Raw genomic sequence first — 21,237 nt, forward strand, 5'->3', positions numbered from 1 at the left:
AGTAAGTAAATAAATAAATAATCAATGTTCCTCTGAAAATAAGAGAAGGGGGAAAAAAATCTAGTGAGGGAGACCGTGACATGCACATCTTCTCGTGGGCTCTCAAAGAAAAAGTTACACTCAGTTCCAGAGCATTCAATCCAATCAGCACATTGTCCTACGGCAAGTTCCCTGCTCTAGGACCCAGGCTAGAGGGTCGGTGCTTGTCAGAGCACCACCCAGCCACCAGTGTGTGTGTGCTCCTGGGCCTACCTATGACTCCGTGGGCGACCCTGTCCGTAGATGAACACCGGCAACCCCACTGCTAACCTCCTGTAGAAAGTGGTTTGAGGGGTGCCTGGGTGGCTCAGTCGTTAAGCGTCTGCCTTCAACTCAGGGCGTGATCCCAGCGTTCTGGGATCGAGTCCCACATCAGGCTTCTCTGCTGGGAGCCTGCTTCTTTCTCTCCCACTCCCCCTGCTTGTGTTCCCTCTCTCGCTGGCTGTCTCTGTCAAATAAATAAATAAAATCTTAAAAAAAAAAAAAAAAAAGAAAGAAAGAAAGTGGTTTGAACTCTGAAATTTCAAAGAAGAAAGGACCACAATTTATGCTTTAAATATCTTTTTGCAGTAATCTTATTTACATTGATACAGAATCATTTTACATTCTTAGATCAGACAGTAATAGATACTTTATTTTAGTAATTATGAAGGGAAACAAAAAGGAAGCTATTCATAAGTTTTCTCCATTAGCCTGTCTTACCACAGTGAGAGGCTCTGGAAACACATGGAACCCGCACGTCCTACAAACTGAGTTTGGGGGACAGTGTGTTTTGCTCTGGCTGGACGGTGAAGCCTTCCACTGCCCAGACTGTGCTTTCCTTTTCTGAACAAACATTTCTACAGAAGACGATAATTCTCAGCATTGAATAATTTACACACACTTCTGAAAACAGATGTCAACAGTGTGAGTGGTGAGAACCAAGCCCCTGGCAGGCAGAGGGGGCAGGGCTCCAGGTTAAGAGGCCGTTAGCCTGCTGGGCCCAGGCTGCAGCTGTGACCACCTGTGGTCCAGCAGAAGGGCAGGAGCCCCACTCAACGCCTGGCTTAGAACAACAGAACTCAATGGTTGGGGACAAGAGGCCACCCCACATGGGGTGGAAGGAAGGACTATCCATCCTGATAAAGATCACGGCCCACATGATCAGGAATGGCATCTCCAGGGATGCCTTTGGTATGTGCCTCCCCAGGCCCCAAGGTGCCCACGTTCCAGCTGCTTGGGATCTCTGGGAATTAAAACAAACTCCAAGAAGGGAATAAGACGTCCCTGCTGAAGGGTGGATGATGTGGTGGGGCATGCAGGCCCCAGGTTCCTCAGAAAGACAACCTAGCAGGAAAGACTCATTCCAGAACCTCCCGGAGGTTTGCTGAGAGGGAAATTAATCACTTCATGACTCGGTGCAGCTTAAGGCTTCATTTTTAAGCTGTAAGCATGGCCTTTAATTCTTTAACTAATATCTCCACATTTGATTCCAAATTAGAGTTTTAGCTCTGTAAGAAGTGTCCAGTTGTTTTACTCCACCTGAGCCAGAAGAGGCCACGTTACCTACCCATGGACAGGAAAGTTCTACCATCCCTTATACGTGCCACACCTTACTACCCAGGGGCTGTCCCCTGTGACCATTCCATGGAGACGTGTGTTGTCACATGATTTTACTGTTGTCAAGGCGGCCCGGGGCTTCTGCAGGCAGGGGCTCGGTGCTGCTGTTCTGGAATCCTTCTGGTGCCCTGGCCACGAGGAGGGGCTGCAGCTCCCGGCCTAGTTTCCAGTGGACCGTTTTCCTGAGCCAAGACACAAACGGTTACGTTTCACCAGCATCCCAGGAGGAAGATGCCCTGTGGGTGAGCTTCTGTCATCCCTGGGAGGGAACTGCACCAGGAGTCCCAGCCACCAGGGACCACAACAAGTCAAAAGCCAGTCCCGAGACACCACAGTGAACAAGCATGACTCCAGGCCGCCCCCGGAGGTTTATGTGGCCCTGAGCCTCCCAGGCAGGTCGGGCACTATGAGTCAGACAGGAGGCTGGGGAGATCCGAGTTCTAGGCCTGGCTCTGCTATGACTCGCCCTCTGTGACCGTGGGTAGCCTGGTTTCCACTATTGCGGGAAGCAGGCCCCCTGGAAGCTGTTGGAAGGAGGGCTGTGAGGCAGCCTCCCAGTGCAACCTCTCCAGGAAGTGGACAGGGCAGAAGGCCGGCTGGAGCGATCTGGCTCGGCCAGCGCTGCCGGCTAAGGCTGCCACCTTGCCCTGAGGCAGACATCTGCACAGACTGGGAAGCCTGGTTCTGAGTAGACCCAGATATGCCACACCTAGATTGGCACCTCTTCCAAGGCTGGGGGTAGGGGGTAGGGGGTATGGTATTGGTTAAAGTGAGGGAACACTGGGATTAGTTCACAGGGAAACAAAGGGGAAGAAACCTCAGGGTTTTCCTACCTCGGCTGGGTATCAGGAGGTAAACATTTTCTTAAGTTTGGAAAGGAATCCCTCCTTGTCCTCCCCAGCCTCAGGCCTAGCCTTGCCTCCTGCGGAGCTATCCATGGTCCTGCCACCTGGGCACAAACAGCAGAAAGAACTGGGGTCAAGGGCACCACCTCCAGGAGTCCCATCCCTGGCCCCGCCTACCCACACCTGGCCACCCAGGGGCTGGTCACTCAAGAAGCCACGAAGCACCACCCTGGGAGGGGAGGGTACCACTCCCAGGTCGGTGGGCCAGGGCGGCCTCGCCTGACAGATGACTGAAGCAAATGGGCCACTCAGTGCTTCAGTGTATCCCAACTGCTCCTCGAGTCACTGGCCCACAACAGGGAAATAGGACACAGAGAGGGACAATGACCAGCTATCTCTATCGTAACCACTGTCACAACTGCCAAGTGTCAGATGCCTGCCAGGCCAGGCCATACAGATTTCACAGGAGCTTATTCAATCCTTGACAAGTAAATTTCATGGATTAAAAAAAATAAAAAACATAAAACACAAATGCACAGAGAGATTAGGTAGTTTGCCCAAGGTCACAGAGCTGGTAGGTGGGAGGGAGAATGGAGCTCAAACCCAAGCAGTCGGGTCCAGAACCCAAGCTTGTAAAAACCTCGCCACTAACTCTTAGAAGGTGAAGAACGTGTGCCAAGACCAACCAATCAGCTTCCACGCTCCATACATGTGCACCTAACATCTCCGGGACACTCAGGGAGGGGACTCGCTGCCTCGCAGAATCCCACAACACGTGCCATTCTTCTCACCTAGAACGATGGCAGCGGGGGACCCTGTATGTCACTGGGCAAACTCCCTATCAGAAGCATCAAAGCCTAGCTGCTCTGGACAAAGGGAACCTGCTGTGCTGTTTCTTCAGGGCCCAGGAAGAGGCTACGGAGATCAAGTCTGCTGCATAAGCACGTCCTTTTCAAGATCTGCCAACCAGTCAGCAGGCAGGGCATGCGTCTGCCATGAGCTAGACTATGCACCCATACTCAGCATTTTAACCTGCAGGGCACGTCATTGACGTACGAGGATGCATATGCCAAGTACAGTGTGTGTCACAGTAAGAAATGGTCCCCCAGGGTACCAAACCCTGAGCAGGGGCGGGTAGGGTCATCCTGGGTTCAGCCCCTTAGGCAGTCCCGTGCACCCAGTATGCTCTCAGAGCTCAGGAATGTCTTCAGAGAGAGAACAGTGACCCCAAACAAGATATGCTAACCAAGGTCTGAGCAATCACCTAAGCCAAGGTGGCCGGGTGATCCCCGATTCCCACGGGCCCCCACGAAGGATCTGGGCATTGTACAATCACCACAGCAGAGGTGCCACTGCCACAGATGACAAGGCCACGTGTGCCTTCCCTTAGTCTCTCATGTCCCCGTTCTTACATAAAGGCGTAAGTAACAAAGACCGTCCTAACACAAAGCAGCACACAAACCAGAAAGTTCCCGTCACTCCTGGGCCTCCTTGGACACAGGAGGACAAGAATACTGAATTTCGTCATGTTATTGTTACGGGGATGACAAATCTTTATGTGTGTGCACACATCATTATGAGTTAGAGCTGGTGGAATGTTTAACATGTACCAGGTACCACATCAGACGCTTCCCCTACTTGATCTCTTCTGATCACATAAGGACCCCATGAAGTAGGTGCTATTATCGTTCCCAACTTACAGATGCTACTGCTGAGGCCTGGAGAGGGGAAGTGATTTGCCTAAGGTTTTCCAGCTAATAACAGCAGAACAGGGCCCTGCATCAGCGGACATCAGAACCCAAGCACATCAGAACCCAAGCTATTAGCTACCAGTCACGATGGGACACAGAAACACTCGGATTGCTGTCAGCCTCCTCCCCCAACTCTGCTGTCCTCGTCACCCAGAAGGCGGGAAGCCGTTATACCCCATGGCGACAGACATTTGAGCCACAGTGGCCAAAGTCCCAAGACCAAGCGCCTAGTTAACTGGTTAATGATTCACAAAAAAAAATGAAACAACAAAACATAGACACACACCCAGAAATTCCCACCCCCACCACCAGGAACACCATCTCATCTATTTTATTTTTTTAAAGATTTTATTTATTTATTGGAGGGAGAGAGAGCGCGCGCCCAAGCAGGGGGAGCCGCAGAAGGAAAGAGAGATGCAGACTCCCTGCCGAGCAGGAAGCCTGACATGGGGCTTGATCCCAGGACCCCAAAATCATGACTTGAGCTGAAGGCAGACATTTTTTTTTTAAGATTTTTTTTTTTTTAAAGATTTTATTTATTTGACAGATAGAGACAGCCAGCGAGAGATGGAACACAAGCAGGGGGAGTGGGAGAGGAAGAAGCAGGCTCATAGCGGAGGAGCCTGATGTGGGGCTCGATCCCACAACGCCAGGATCACGCCCTGAGCCGAAGGCAGACGCTTAACCGCTGTGCCACCCAGGTGCCCCAAGATTTTTTTTTTTTAATTTATTTGACAGAGAGAGAGACAGCCAGCGAGAGAGGGAACACAAGCAGGGGGAGTGGGAGAGGAAGAAGCAGGCTCCCAGCAGAAGAGCCTGACGTGGGGCTCGATCCCAGAACTCCGGGATCACGCCCTCAGCCAAAGGCAGATGCTTAACGACTGAGCCACCCAGACACCCCCGAGCTCTATTTCAAAATTTGGATAAAAGGACTACGGTCTCCTTCAGGAATAAGGTTTACTGGCGGGGGCATCAAAGGATATAAGCACCGAATTTAAAGTTCTGAACCACATGTCAGGAATAAACTGCACGTAGATGACAAAGTCTAAAAACACACTGCTTTTCTAGCCTGGGGCAGGAGGAGGGATGTGTCCTTACAGGATATCCTGGACATTCAGGTGCCTTCTGATCTCAGGATGGGATACAAACAAGGGAGCTTTGCTTCCAAAGCTTCTTTAAATATAGCCAGTATCTGACTTTAGCCTTCAGAAGAGGAAATGCCCATGGTGGAAGCCCACTCCGGCCAAGTGGGCATTACACGAGCATTTCTAGTCTACACCTTCAGAACGTGAACAGCCAGAGGGGCTGCGCAGCCAACACAGAGGTTCAAGCCAAGGCCACAGGTCTCCTCTTTCCCGAGAAGGACTTACACTTCCATCCTTCAGAGGACCTCCCAGCCGATGGTTAGGAAAATGAATTCAAATAAACTCAGCCAACATTTACTATGAGCCGGCCTTGTGCCAGGTGCTGTGCAAGGTGCTGGGGGATTCAAAGAGACTACCAGCTTACTACAGGCAGGGATCCCAAGTCAGAACTGCCTGACGGCTGTTTACAGGTAAAGTGACGCCAGGGGAAGAGTAACAGGTAGGGCTCATCCCATGAATATGTGCCATGTTTTGGGGCCAAAATGTCTTCTCCATGAGCACAAAGTCCTAGTGTTATGAGGAGGGCCTGGCACACATCTGGGGTTCAATGCTTGCCATCTTCTCCCAATACCTGCAAGCTGGCTGAAGGCAGGGACCCTGTCTCTGCACTTAGCATTTCTTTTCTTAGCACATTTCTTAGCACACAACAAATGCTAAATGAACATACGTCTGAAGAAACTGAGGCCAGTAGGACCCCAGGACCTGATTTCTGAGGATTGGGTCACAGCCTGACTCCCTGAACCGTCTACATGCATAGACTGAGCCAGCAAGAGTACCTCCCGTTCTATTAAAATGTCTTTCCCGGGGCGCCTGGGTGGCACAGCGGTTGGGCGTCTGCCTTCAGCTCAGGGCGTGATCCTGGCGCTCTGGGATCGAGCCCCACATCAGGCTCCTCCGCTGTGAGCCTGCTTCTTCCTCTCCCACTCCCCCTGCTTGTGTTCCCTCTCTCGCTGGCTGTCTCTATCTCTGTCAAATAAATAAATCAAATCTTTAAAAAAAAATAAAATAAAATAAAATGTCTTTCCCTTCTTCTTCTTCCTGCCTCCACTCTGTGTAAAGGTCAACACCATCAACTGTGTCAGAGAAGAGAAATGGAAGGTGGGATCCCCAATAATGAGCTCTGGAACTGGTTTCTACACTTACAGTCAAACGTATGTATGTGTGTTGTCACCAAGAATTAACGATAACCCAGGAACACAAACCATGAGCCACACCGTCTTTGACTCAAGAAGTCACACAGTCCTGGGGCGCCTGGGTGGCACAGCGGTTAAGCATCTGCCTTCGGCTCAGGGTGTGATCCCGGAGTTATGGGATTGAGCCCCACATCAGGCTCTTCCGCTATGAGCCTGCTTCTTCCTCTCCCACTCCCCCTGCTTGTGTTCCCTCTCTCTCTAGCTGTCTCTATCTCTGTCGAATAAATAAATAAAATCTTTTTAATAAATAAATAAATAAATAAATAAATAAATAAATAAATAAATAAATAAATAAAAGAAGTCACACAGTCCCATCAGAGTGCCCCAATTCCCTGTGTCCTGTGTTGCTCAGCCCTGAGCACTCATGGTCCCTAAACAGACCACGTCTTTCTGGACTTTCTGGTTCACAGACTGGGAAAGAAGTTAGGCTCAGCCGTTAAGGTTTTCATCAGTTGCATCAGGGACCAAATATAAGCAAGGGATCCTAAATCCCCCCAAAACTTTAGGTCAGTTTCCTATGTAATTCTATCTATCCCAAATGCCTTCCGGGTGCCCCTTCCCCAAATGAAAGCAAAGACACCCAGGAATCAATTTGTATCTGTGATGACTCTCATGAGTCTCCAAGAACGCTCCGACTTGTGTGTATTTGGAGGCTGTTAAAAAAGTGTTTTGAGGGGCGCCTGGGTGGCTTAGTCGAGTAAGCTTCTGCCTTCAGCTTGGGTCATGATCCCAGGGTCCTGGGATCGAGCCCCACATCGGGCTCCCTGCTCAGCAGGGAGCCTGCTTCTCCCTCTCCCTCTGCCTGCTGTTCCCCCTGCTTGTGCTCTCTCTCTGACACACACTTTCCCTCCCTCTGTCCCAAATGAATAAAATCTTTTTAAAAAAATGAATGCATTCAATGCATAAAGTTAAGTTATACTCAGCAGAACTTTGTCAATAAAAATTTAAAAGGAAGAACAAGCAAAGGGTCTGGCACACATGAGGATTCCAATAAAGCCTGGCTGAACAAGGGAAGGGAACTAGCTATCAGGACAAGGAACCATGAAAATCACAAGGGTCAGAGGGGCACTCAAAAGCTGACCAAATGACCAACTCTCAATTTAAGCTACCAGAAAGGAACTTATAAAAACACCAACATCCTAGTATAGTGAACGAGGCCCACGTCAGCACCGAGGGCTCACTCAGGTGGATACCAAGCTCCCCCACAAGTGGGGAGAGGAGGAAACCTAGGGTGTCTGCAGAGCATGATGCCCATGCTAGGTGACTGGGAACGTTTGCCATTCAGGAAGACACTGGAGGTGCACAACCAGAATTATGTGGAACAGCTATTCTCACTTCTTTTTAGTTGAAGGGATGTAACAAGAATATAGAAGTCTAGGCACCAAACCATTCTGTTTGGTCAGGCTACCGACAGGATTTGTAGTGGCTGCTTCTGCACAGAGGACTTGGTCCCCTGGACTCAACGCAGCTCAACAAAGTCCATGCAGAGCTGTTGCCGCTGGGACCGCCAACCCTGGGCTCCCAGACCAAGCCCTCCAACTCACTGGGAAACTCCCATCACCTGCTCCGACTGACCATTAGGGCTCTGAGGACACGGGAGGGACATCCTCGAACCAGACAAAAACACAAAGAGGCAACAAGGAGGAAGCATGGGCGGCTGAAGCCAGCGCACCCACACAGCCTGTCCCCACCAACAAAGGATGAGTATTCCTCCACAGTTCACCCCCACCTCCCACGGGAAGAGGTGCCACGGCTATGGTGCCCATCACCAAAGCTCCTGCCTGTTGGCATTTTGGTGTCGAATCACTAACAGGTAAATACTCTCCACAGACAGAGCATGACACTAGAGCTCGCGGGAAATGAGGCCTGTGCTCATGGCCAAATTCAGAGTCAGACCTGAGGTGCACAAGCAGATCTGTAGTCACGTGACTGGTTTTTTGTTTTGTTTTGTTTTGTTTTTTAAAGATTTTACTTATTTATGTGACAGAGAGACAGCCAGCGAGAGAGGGAACACAGCAGAGGAGTGGGAGAGGAAGAAGCAGGCTCCCAGCGGAGGAGCCCGATGTGGGACTCGATCCCGGAACGCCAGGATCACGCCCTGAGCCGAAGGTAGACACTTAACGACTGCGCTACCCAGGCACCCCACGTGACCGGTTTTTAAACTGAGGTCTCAGTGATGCATTCTGGGTCAGGACTGCAGAAAGCCTTCCAATCCATCTTCTCCTTCAAATGCTACAAGGAGAGTCATGTAGGGTTGTGCCCAAGGTCACAGGCAAGTGGCAGAACCACGGATAGAACTCAGAAGAGCAGCTCTCAGAGACACACAGCCGCTCTCTGGCAGGAGGCGTGCTGGCACTCTCTGACTTCCCGAGCTCACCACACACGGAGCAAGTTAGGGCGGCTTTCCTCAGGAGCGCGGCTGGCACTCAGCTCTTCCTACCTCACAGTTCCCCTTTCTACCATGCTCCCCACAAGCGGAAACCCCAACATGGCTCCTGAACCATGCGTCCTCCAACAACTGAGAGGACTTCCGCATGTCGCTGTGCCGCCTTACCCGTGCTGGTGTTGGTGACGCCATTCACTGTCCCCTCCACGTCGGTCTCGTCCTCAGCGTAGCTCAGGATCAGGCTCTGCTGCCGGCTTGTCAGTCTCCTGTGGACCAAACACAGTTGAGTGTTTCCTCTGGGCAGCCCTCTAAATGATGGGGGGCGCCTGGGTGGCACAGCGGTTAAGCATCTGCCTTCAGCTCAGGGCGTGATCCCGGTGTTATGGGATCGAGCCCCACATCAGGCTCCTCTGCTATGAGCCTGCTTCTTCCTCTCCCACTCCCCCTGCTTGTGTTCCCTCTCTCGCTGGCTGTCTCTATCTCTGTCAAATAAATAAATAAAATCTTTAAAAAAAAAATAAAAATAAAAAAATAAATGATGGGTTGGTCAGTTCCCAGGTCAGCATGTGGGAAATGTGGGGCCCCCCGACCTAGGCAGGGGCACACACCCCGAATCTAAGAGCCACACCCTTGAAGCTTCAATCAAGAAAATGGAAACTATGACACTCATCATGGTGAGCACCACATAACCCATCGAACTGTCAAACAATTGTAGTACACCTGAAAACTAACATAATGTTAAGAAAGAAGAAAATCTCCTAAACTACCCTAAGCTGTTTTTCAACAGCTTCCATAAATACTAATAGTTTACTTAAAAGGGGAGGGCGAGGCCCTCTTACGAGCATCTTAGTGGGAAGTTAAAAGGAGTGCCGGAAAGCAGGTCCTCCCCAGAGGGGTCGGACACCACAGCACTGCGCTCATACCTCCCTCCCCAGAGGATGCAGACATCACGTGCCATAATCCAGTCACAGATTTGCCTCTCCCCGCAGACCCCCAGTGCCCTGAGAGCAGTGATGATAAAATCAACAACAGCAGCTACAGCCACGTGTGCCTGATGTATCACTCAATTTTCCGGCAGCTAAGAAGTCCGACTTTTTTTTTTTTATTATTATGCCTTACTTTGCAAGGGGGAACTTGGGCAGGACACACCTGACTAGAGGGAGGAAGTAGCATAAGCCTGCACAAGCCTCAGTGCTCACAGCAGTTGACAGCAGACCCGGGCCAGGGGACTCAGCACAGGGCCGGGCAAGTAAAAAGCCCTCAACCAGGCCGTGCTCGGTGGGGAAGGTGCGGAGATGGGCGGACCTCACCATGGCTACGTGGGCACGCACTTTGGAACTCTTATCTTGATGTGAATGTAGTGATCTCCATAGCCGTAGCTGTTAATCCGGGGGATGCCCTTCCCACTCATCCGAATCTTCTGGTCTGTCTGAATCCCAGGGGGGATCTAGAAAGAAAGAAAATCTGTGGTTTGCCTTGGTCTCCAGTTGCTCATGGAAACATTTCAGGACACAAAAACTTACTTCTAGGAAAGAACTGCCATTCAGGTTTCTAGACAACGACACAGAAACCGGCTAAGCTGGGCTCCACCCGGAGCAGAGCCTGTGATGGGGACTTGCGGGCAGGCAGTTGGGGAAGGTGAGCCCACAAAGAGTAAGGGAGCACGGAGAGCAAGAGCGGGGAGGAAGCAAAGCCAACACATGGGCACAGTGCTGAGGCTGCCGCCTGGTGCCCGCAGAGGAGCAGACGTGACCCAGGAACTGCCTTCCCTGGCGATTTCACAGTCAAGGCCCACGGTCTGTGATTCGAACCCAAAGAATGGCCTGACCTTCCTCCTGCCTCCGCCAGACCTCATCTCTGAGTTCCCGACATGCTCCTTGTTCACTGGTTCTGGCCACTTCTCAGCCGTTTCACAAAAAAAGAGAGCAATGAAGTACAAGACTGGCAAAAACATCTTCGCCCTCTTACCGTCACGTTAATTGTCTCGTACAGGCCCTGCGCTCTGGCTGTCCCTCCAAGAATAGCCTGAGCTATGGAAATAAAGAGGTCGGAGTGGATGTCTGCACCGTCCCTCCGGAACACAGGGCTTTTCTGCACCTAGGGCCAAGCACAAGAGATGCAGTCATGCGCAGAGAAGTCCTCCCTGAGATGGGACAACAGCCCCGCATCCCAGCAGCCTGGGCACAGGCCCTGACATGCATTACAGTGACACTGCTTCTGTGTGAGGAGCAGAGTACTTTTGTCAAAGCAGAATGTGACCCCAGGCTCCAGGAATTACATCAGATTTGTTTCTATGCTGCAATGCAAGAGGGTCAGTCCCGGATCAAGCCATTCAACTGACAAATCGAAAAAAGTAAAACTGGCTTTTTGAACACTAACAACAACAAAAACCTTACTCCACTGGAAGGTTTAAAGAAACACTGACTAGTACATCTACAAAGGCAAACAGTTTATTTTCCAGTCATTTGGTACAAATGGGCAGCACTGGATGACTCTGACCTTATAACCACTACCTTTCGAGCCTCAAAGACAACCCTTGCCTTGCAGCCATGTTCCCTCTCTGTGTTCTTGTCTATTACCACATGGCAGTGGGGTCTGCAGCCCTGACCGAGCCCAGTGTAGAGCCTGGCTTCCGGCAGGCCACCTTTGTCTTGGATCTCCTGGTCTAGCAGTTCACCCTTTACAGTACATTTATCTTTGCTTTAAATTACAAAATATTTCACACACATACGAACAAGCAAAGTAAGTAACATCACACACACAGTGCCCACAACCCAGCTGGTGTTAACAAGGCTCCAGCCACACCCCCTCCACAGTGACCGCCACGCTGAAAATAGTAGTGACTATTCCTACATATACACACGTGTCCCCAAATACTACGTAGCACCATCTCACGTGTAAACCGTTTACAGACAGTCTCCCTCCCTACATCTGCTTGCAACCTCCCTCTGCTTTGTTTCTCTCACTGGTAACTGAGAAGTCTCGAGATGTGTCAGGCTGACACGTGTGGCTCTGGTTTCTTCCTCTGGCTGCTCGGAGGCACTCTGGCCCCCGTGTCCTCACTCAACCAGTCTTCTCCGAGGGCTGCAGGCTGTTGTCGGAGTCTTGCTGTCATGAGCAAAGGAGTCTCGCATGCAGCCTGCACGGCCTTCCTCAGGTGGGCATCTGGCAGGGCTGCAGGGACAGGGCGCTATCTCCCTTGCCATCCCCCCGTTTCAGAAAACCGGGTCTGCCCCTGCTCACAGTATGTAAAGCACTTGCTATCTCCACAAACAATTCAATACATAAATTAAAAACACAAAGAGGGGTGCCTGGGTGGCTCTGTCACTTAAGTGTCTGCCTTCAGCTCAGGTCACGATCCAGGGTCCTGGGATCGAGTCCCGCATCAGGCTCTTGCTCAGTGTGGAGCCTGCTTCTTCCTTTGCCTACCGCTCCCCCTGCTTGTACTCTGACAAATAAATAAAAATTAAAACACACACACACACACACACACACACACACACACACACACACACACAAGATGTGTTCCGTATTTTTATGTATCCTATGTTTCCAACCTGTAAACATCTTGAGGAAACTTTGTTCTGTCCAAACGTAGCACAAATGTTTGATGTGACGCATGTTTAACAACCCCACAGAAATGGCCAATCGCCAACCTCTCTCCAATGAGAAGCCCAGGCCGTACCCCCTCCCCCAGGGCAAGGGCCAGAGAGAAGCCGTACAGGCAGAGCACCTACCCTGAATGTGATGAAAATTTCCCGTTTTCCTACAGGCATCCGCACGGTCTGGCCATCCTCGACTCCTGTAAGAACAAAAGTTCAAAAGCGAAGAATTATCTTGGGACCTCCCAAGGAACTTTCTGACCTAGATCCATTTACAAAACCACTGACTTCCTTACTCATGCCTGTTAGTGAGGAGCAACACAGTTACCAACAGAACATCCAATGAGGCTAACTTTTCAAAGGTGCAAATACAGGGGTGTCTGGGTGGCTCAGTCAGTTAAGCCTCTGCCTTCAGCTCAGGTCATGATCCCAGGGTCCTGGGATCGAGCCCCGCATCGGGCTCCCTGCTCAGTGGGGAGCCTACTTCTCTCTCTCCCTCTGCCCTCTCCTCCTGCTCGTGCTCTCTTTCTCTCCAAAATAAATAAATAAAATCTTTAAAATTAAAAAAAAAAAAAAAGTGCAAATACAGCAACTGATGACCAAACAAGAGCACCTTCTATTCATTTATCCAAGTGTAATGGACTCCTGCTCCTACCAGTCCGTGTAGTACCTCAGTGAGTTCACAATCTAGTGCAGGAGACCGCTATCGACTAAATAGGAACACTAACAAACGCATCATTACAAAGAGGGTCACGTTTTAGAAGGAAAAGACAAAGGACATCTAAGAAACAGGGAGAGTTCCGAACGGAAGGCTGCCCGGGGGAAGTGACACTTGCGCTAGGAGCTTTGGGAGAAGAGTTAGCCTGCTGAAAAGAAGGTGGAAAGTGAGCTTCAGACACAGGGAGTGGTATATGCCAAGCTCTGTCCTGGAAGGCATCACAGCCCATTCAAGGAGCTATGTGAAAGTCAGAAAGGCCGCAGGGCGGGCAACCAGGGGAGACTAACAAGAGGGGGCATTTCTCATCCCAACAGTCACAGCATGCTCTGCAGGGCGAGTGACGTGATCACCCTGCCGTGAGAAAAGCCCGCCCCGGGAGAAAGAGCCAGCTAGGGAGAACAGCCAGAGGCTCCCCTGGGGGCCAGGATGGAGGAGTGGTGGTGCAGACTGGGCTGGCAGGTGGAAGAAGAGCAGAACAGGCCTGTCAGGTCCCTTTGTCCAATGTGGCATACAAGGGTAGCCTGTAGCATAACTCGTGCAAAGAACGAAAATTCAAGGAGATTCTAGGCCTCCCTCTAGTCCAGGGCTCCAGGCCCTTAACCACAGCTTCTCCAACAGCCCAATCACAAGGAAACAAAGCCCTCAGCTCTCCTAGCTCCCAGGGCGTGGAGGAGCCCAAGACCAACCGGCAGGCACGGGGATCACCACTTTCTTCTTCTGCTTGGCTTGTCCTGCTCCTCTGCATACCACACAGGGAGTCGTGATGATGGAGCCTCGGCCCCCACATCTCCGACATGTGGAGCGCATCACAAAAGGGCCTGTATTTATGGTTTCCTGATAAAAAAAAAGAAAAATGGAATCCTTAAGCACACAGGTTAACTCTAATGGCCAAGCCCCTGGGGACACAACATACACTAGAGAAAACATCTCACTGAAGACTCGTGTTCTGTGTGAACATGCACTGAAACACACCACCTAAGAGCACAGGGGCAGAGGCTCACACTGTCAGTGTGATCTTCTGGAACATGCTGACTTCTCAACGCCCAATCAGTAAGCTGATTATATGAGCCTGGAAAATGAGATAGTGCCTCTCTATAGAGGTTCCTGAACCCCCCGGGGAGCTGAGCAGATACATTTTAAAAAGAGAACTGCCCCTGGGCGCCTGGATGGCTCCAGGATCCAGGCCCGTCGGGCTCCCTGCTCAGCGGGAGTCTGTGTCTCCTTCCCCTAGCTCTTTCATACTCTCTCCCCCCTCAAATAAATAAAAATATTAAAAAAAAATAGTTATGTTTCAAAGCTACGGAAAAAACCCTCGACACATATACCCTTCTGCTCTGATGCTTCTACTCTGTAAGACAGATTCCCAAAGGCGGAATTGCTGGGACAAATAATTACTATATTTAAATTTTTTCAATTTAAAATCTATTATATTTAAAAACGTATGTGTTAGAGGGGCGCCTGGGTGGCACAGCAGTTAAGCGCCTGCCTTCGGCTCAGGGCGTGATCCCAGCGTTACGGGATCGAGCCCCACATCAGGCTCCTCTGCTATGAGCCTGCTTCTTCCTCTCCCACTCCCCCTGCTTGTGTTCCCTCTCTCGCTGGCTGTCTCTATCTCTGTCAAATAAATAAATAAAATCTTTAAAAAAAAAAAAAAAAAACGTATGTGTTAGAGACTCTGGATTCCAGGAAACAAACTGACAGTTACAGAAGGGAGGGGGGTGGGAGGACTGGGTCACCGGGTGATGGGTATTAAGGAGGGCACGTGATGTGATGAGCACTGGTGTCACTGGCAACTAATGAATCGTAGAACATGACATCAAAAACTAACAATGTACTATATGTTGGCTAATTGAACGTAATAAAAATTTATGTGTTACATTTACTTGTACATGGTACAAAATTCTAAGGTAGGAAAAGGAGATGTAGTGAACAGTTAAGTGCGCCCCCGCCCCCCATTCCCTAGTTGTTCCAGGCGCCCTCCTCAGAGACACAGCCACGGTAATACTCTTGTGTATCCTACATTACCCGGACACACGCATTTCGTGCCATCTACATGTGCATTATGGGTTTGCAGTCACCCAAGGCAGCACTGTGCACATGGTGCTGCAGCCTTTGTTTTAGTTTTTACAATTAAATGATCTCAGAAAGCATTTCTCGGCACCGTACAGCACCCTGTGACCTGGATGCACCATGGGTTCTCAGGCCACTCACTCCTGGTGGTCCCTGAGGCTTCAGTATTATACACAAGGCTACAAGGGACACTGTGCACACACTGCGTCCCACGTGTGATCTGTAGGGTCGCTCCCCACAGAGATGCACACACGGTTCTGACTGCTCCTGCAGCACCACTCCCAAAAGCCAGAGCGCTTTCCACTTCCGCCATCAGGGAGTGTGCATGCTCATGTCCCACAGGCTTGCTGGCACGGACTGTACCCATCTTTGAAACTCCTGCCCCTCCAGAGTTGAGCCGAAGGCATCTTCCAGTTTCCACGACTGCTGCTGAGAGACGTTCACCAGCTACCCACACTTCCTCTACGGTTCACCTCACCCAGTTTTCCTGATAAGCTGCTAGCCTTTTCCCCGTTATTCTAAAGGAGCTCTTTACATATTAGGAACACTAATCCTTTAGCAAACCTGTTGCAAATATTTTTTCCTAGTCTTAAACATCATGTTTTGAGAGAAATACACTTGGTTTTACTACATTATCTCAATCTCTTCCGAAAAAAAATTTTTTAAAAGAAGTTACAGCAATTGGAGAAAGGACCTCCAAGTGAGAGGGAATTGGGAACAATCAATGAAAACTATCTGTACAAGTGGCAGCAACCCAGTGTAGCCACGGGAACACATGTGCTCCCCAAAAGCGCCCTCTGGAGGACTGTCTACTCGATTGCACGTGGAGCTGCAAGATGGTCCTTTTCTCAACAGGAGTATTTGCAGGTGTAACTGCAGGTACACCCATCAGTGGACTCTTATCTGGCCATCAAAAATAATGTTTAGAAATACTCGAAGATGTGGAAATACATGAAAAGTGAGTAAAAACTGCATATATGATCCTCAACTGTTGAAAATTACACACGTACAAGCAAAATCACTCAAAATCATATGACAAACTAGAAAATACAGAATTCAAATCATTAAAGGAGGACTAAGCTACTTAATTTATAAAGAGCTTCTACAAATGCTTCAGAATAAGACCAATTACCCAACAGTAAGAAGGAAAAAAGGCTGAAGAGACATAAAGGAAAACTGGCCCTCAAATCTTCAAGATGTTCAACCTCACACGTGACAGATGCAAAATGAGCATGAGAATGGCGTTACGCAAAGGTATTCAGTGTCTGTTCCAGCACAAGATGAGGGAAACCTGAGCGCACGTCAACAGGGGCCTGGCTAGGTAAGTGACAGCGCGTCTGTGAAGGAGCCGCTGTGTCCCTGCAGATTGGGGCAGCTATGTACAGAGTGTTTGCCAAATATACTGAGAAGTAGAAACAAAATAAAATACTAAAGTACAAACAGAGCTAACTGTATTATACTTTTCATACAAAAAAACATGCGTATGCATGCACGCATCTAGGAGGACAGGGGATGCTTCTGGGGAGTGGAAAGAAACACAATGGCTGACAGCCAAGAATGGGAGGGACATTTACTTTACACTATTTACAATTTGAACCCACTGACTTTTTAATGATTTGCGTTATTACCTATTTGAAAACTAATATAAAACAAAAATGACTTTTTTTTTTTTAACATTTATGTATTTATTTCAGAGAGTGCGTGCGCATGCATGTGTGACCGGGGAAAGGGACAGAGGGAGAGAGAATCTCAAGCAGACTCCCCACTGAGCATGGAGTCCATCATGGGGCTCAACAGCTCAACCCTGAGCCTATGACCTGAGGACATGAGCCAAAATCAAGAGTCAGACACCCAACCAACTGAGCCACCCAGGTTCCCCCCAAAATGACATTCCTAATCAACAACTGGACAAAAACAAACTTAAAATGCTTGAGTGATGAGATTATCAGGGACTTCCACTTTTTAAGAACTGTTCTGCTCTCAAAGACAACTTCTACCCCCTACCAGCATACACACACAATGACTGATTTTGAACTGGGTGGTAGGGGACTTCTCAATCCCCTCAAACAGGATCCACCTTAACGGAATACAAACATAATCCATGAAAACCTAACTACAACTAAACATATATATAATCACAGTGAAGGGGGAGAAAAAGGTTGACCGAAATAACTTCTGAGCAAAGTATTTTAACTATATACCTTCAATCAAAAGATGAAAAGAACTCTAAATGGCAAAAGCCAGTGGTCAGAGTAACAATTCGGAAACTACTTTTTGTGTTAAGGCGTTGAGCAAATGAGTAAATATACTGAGGTTAATCAAAGCCAGACTTCTCTTTATCAGAAAAACAGTTTCAAATACAGACAGGCAGAAGACTAGATGAACCTTGTGGTGCTGGGCTGGAAGTGGAACTATCAGGTTGAACTCACTGGTTTGTCAGAGCGATGGTGGATGGAGAGATAGGTGCGTACATGTGCATGTATGTGTCTACCTATAATGTGAATAATACGGAAGGAGATACAGATATGGGTATATACGTGCATGCTTGCACACACGCACACACACATGCTTTTATTACCCTGGCCTAGTCTGTGGGAGGGCACAGACTCAGTGAACCCCCCAGAAACAATGAGCACATCCAGAGCACGGGTCTTGGTTTCTAAATCCCAGGAGACACTGGAAGCAACCAGGACCCCTTGCAGAAATGACTGGCTCAAGGGTGTGGCAGGAAAAGCAAACACTGAGTCTAGAACATCTTACTGTGATAGGAAGTGCTCAAAGAATGAGGGGGACCTGTCAAAGGCGACACGAGCCAGCTAGAAGGGACTCCACAGGCCAAGCCAAGAACAATTTGAACATCGAAGGCAGTAATTATACTGATTACAGCCCACTGAATAAAATAAGAACACCTAAGTTCACACTGCTATAAATGAATGATAAATACATAAATGGAGAAGAGAAAGTTCTTCCTTCCAGAAGAATGCCAACTAAGAAACACAGAGGGATGCTGGGATCAGAAAATCATCTTGCGACTGCCCCAGTAATAATTAATTGGCAAGAATGATCAATGGATGCCACAACTATTGGGTGAAAAGTTTGATGAGGAACTGGATATTTATAGAGTATTAGGGTGCCTCCACAACTTCCTCATTAATTTCAAAGGAAAATTAATAACTTTACAGTGAAGAAACCTGGCGGACACTACCTTAACCAGCTACTAGTGATCAAATGTCACATCACCACTAACGGGACAAACGGACACCTTATGACTAATGACATGATCCACCAGAAAGGGATGTGGTGTTTCATCAAAAACACGTAATCTGAATCTTATCATCAGAAAATATCTGATGAATCCCAAATAAGGGGCAATCTGCAAAACAGCTGGCTTGTAATCCTAAAAAATGTCAAGGTCATAAAAGAAAAGAAAAGCTGAGAAACTATTTGAAATTAAAGGAAACAAAAGATATGACAACCAAATACTACGCAAGATCCTAGCTGGGATCCTGGACCAGGAAAAAAAGGACAATGAAAAAGTGTGAGTGCTCGCTTCCACAGCACATACACTAAAATTGGAACGACACAGAGGAGATTAGCATGACCCCCGCACAAGGATGACGTGCAACTTCCTGAAGCGTGTCATATTTAAAAAAAAAAAAAAAAGGAAGAAGAAGAGAAGTGAATAAGTACAGATAATGGTATTGTATCAACATTACTTTTCCTCATTTTGACAACTGCACTGGGGTTATGTAAAAGAACGTTCTTGTTCTTTGAAAATACACACCACAGATGACAAAGCAAATGGGACAGAATGCTGACAACTGGTGATCTGAGTAAGGATTAAGGGAGTGATTCTTTATACTGTACTATAAATTTGTATTATATAAAAAATTTAGGGGCACCTGGGTGGCTCAGTCAGTTAAGAGTCTGCCTTCAGCTCAGGTCATGATCCCGGGGTCCTGGGATCCAGCCCCGCATCGGGCCCCCTGCTCAGCTGGGAGCCCACTTCCCCCTCTCCCTCTGACCCCACTCATGCTTGCTCTGTCTCTAATAAATAAAATCTTAAAAAAAAAAAATTTACTAAAACGTAAAAGAAGGGGGCGCCTGGGTAGCGCAGTCGTTAAGCGTCTGCCTTCGGCTCAGGCGTTCCGGGATCGAGTCCCACATCAGGCTCCTCCGCTGGGGGCCTGCTTCTTCCTCTCCCACTCCCCTGCTGTGTTCCCTCTCTCGCTGGCTGTCTCTCTGTCCCATAAATAAAAATAAAATCTTTAAAAAAATTAAAATAAAAAAATAAAACGTAAAAGAAAAAATGAGGACGCTTCAAGCAGAATTTAAGCCTCCCTCCTTCCATGACAGTTCAGATTACCAACACATCCTCACGTGCATTTTCAGAGAAGACAGCACTGCACCACTGACCAAGACAGAGCTCAAGGAAAAAGGTTATAGACAGAACAGTCCCACCGAGTTAGGCACTCTCCAAGCACCAAGTACAGCCGGAGAACTATCCCCAGAGGGCGAGCAGACAGCGGGGTGGGCCAGAGACGGGGGACCCCGAAGGAAGGGGTGGGGCGGGGGCTCCAATGGGCTCTTACCATGCCAGAGCCTCCGCAGTAGTGGCAGTTCTGCAGCTTGGTGCCAGGCTCGTTCCCCTTGCCGTCACACCGCTCACAGGTGTCAGTGATGTTCACGGTGAACTCCTTGTTGACCCCCTTGGCCGCCTGATTAAACGTCAACTCCATGATGTACTAAAGAAATCAGAGGACAGCCTTACATCTTTCTTTTGATAATTACCAACATGATACTTCACTTTAAAAGTTAAAGGAGGGCAACGGTCAGCAGTTTCCAGTTACTTTAATTTTTCTTTTAAAGCAGACTTTTTTTTAAAGACATTTTACATTTACGATACTGAGGAGGTGCACAGGTCACCGACACACCGTCCACCCAGCCCCACACATGCACAGCCTCTCCCATCATCAGCATCACTCCCTGGAATGTACTTTTTTTTTTTTTTTAAGATTTTTTTTATTTATTTAACAGAGAGACAGCGAGTCAGAGAGGGAACACAAGCAGGGGGAGTGGAAGAGGAAGAAGCAGGCTCCCAGCAGAGGAGCCTGATGTGGGGCTCGATCCCAGAACGCTGGGATCACGCCCTGAGCTGAAGGCAGACGCTTAACGACTGCGCCGCCCAGGCGCCCCTGCAATGTACATTTTTTTAAAAATCAAGGATGAACCTATATAGACACATCATAATCATCCAAAACCCACAGTTTACTTTAGGGTCCACCCCTAGTGGTGTACATCCTACGGGTCTGAACAAAGGCCCACTGTTACAAAATCACAGAGTACTTCCACTAATGTGAAAAGTCACTACATATCCTCCATGCTCCACCTATTCATCTCCTCACCCAGCTACTTTGTTAACTATTTTACTTATCTACACTCAGCCTAATAAACATGGATGGGATTCAACTGATTCTGCCCACTCCGCAGGATTTTTAACAGGGAATGTTTGTTTTAAGTGAAAATGTACTTTTCAACAAACTGTTCAGATATTTGGACACAGTCCTTAAAGACAGCTGGAAAGATCCACAATCATAACTGAAGTCATAAAACATCCCCCGTCTCTTCAACTCTGATCATGTCTTCTTAAGACATAAATAGGCCGTGTGTCTCCCTACTGGATTGAGCTCTCCTAGAACACTGTAAGCAGGCCTTCAAGACAAAATACTTACACCCTAATCATGGACCCTGAGAGCCCCAGTCTTAGGCTACTTGACTGAGCAGCTGTAAGAATATAGTTAAAATGGATGTACACATATTACCTACACGATTTTTCTTAAACATTAGAATTATACTCTACCAAAATGGCAGCCTCCAGATCATTGCATT

At 48.6% G+C, this 21,237-nt stretch overlaps 1 protein-coding gene and 1 non-coding gene across 3 annotated transcripts in view; one reads left to right on the forward strand and one right to left on the reverse strand.

The window, feature by feature from the left end:
• Positions 1-583: 583 nt before the first annotated feature.
• Positions 584-21,237, reverse strand: part of DNAJA3 (DnaJ heat shock protein family (Hsp40) member A3) — a 29,616-nt gene continuing 8,962 nt past the window's right edge. Inside the window, exons 5-12 of one of the 2 annotated variants that reach the window (XM_045784013.2) lie at positions 19,941-20,093; positions 13,965-14,112; positions 12,696-12,760; positions 10,927-11,055; positions 10,290-10,405; positions 9,127-9,224; positions 2,472-2,587; positions 584-1,820 (exon numbers count right to left, since the gene is read on the reverse strand). In XM_045784013.2, coding sequence (XP_045639969.1) covers positions 2,484-2,587; positions 9,127-9,224; positions 10,290-10,405; positions 10,927-11,055; positions 12,696-12,760; positions 13,965-14,112; positions 19,941-20,093 — 813 coding nt within the window. In that variant the 3' untranslated portion in view covers positions 584-1,820; positions 2,472-2,483. The remainder of the gene's footprint in view (positions 1,821-2,471; positions 2,588-9,126; positions 9,225-10,289; positions 10,406-10,926; positions 11,056-12,695; positions 12,761-13,964; positions 14,113-19,940; positions 20,094-21,237) is intronic. The other variant, XM_045784014.2, reaches the window with a different exon arrangement.
• Positions 18,891-18,997, forward strand: LOC123783834 (U6 spliceosomal RNA). Its single transcript, XR_006777313.1, has one exon. It is a non-coding gene; the product is annotated as a U6 spliceosomal RNA (small nuclear RNA).

Source organism: Ursus americanus, chromosome 2 (genome assembly GCF_024610735.1).
Source record: "Ursus americanus isolate L20-20 chromosome 2, mUrsAme1.1.p, whole genome shotgun sequence".
Lineage (NCBI taxonomy): Eukaryota > Metazoa > Chordata > Mammalia > Carnivora > Ursidae > Ursus > Ursus americanus.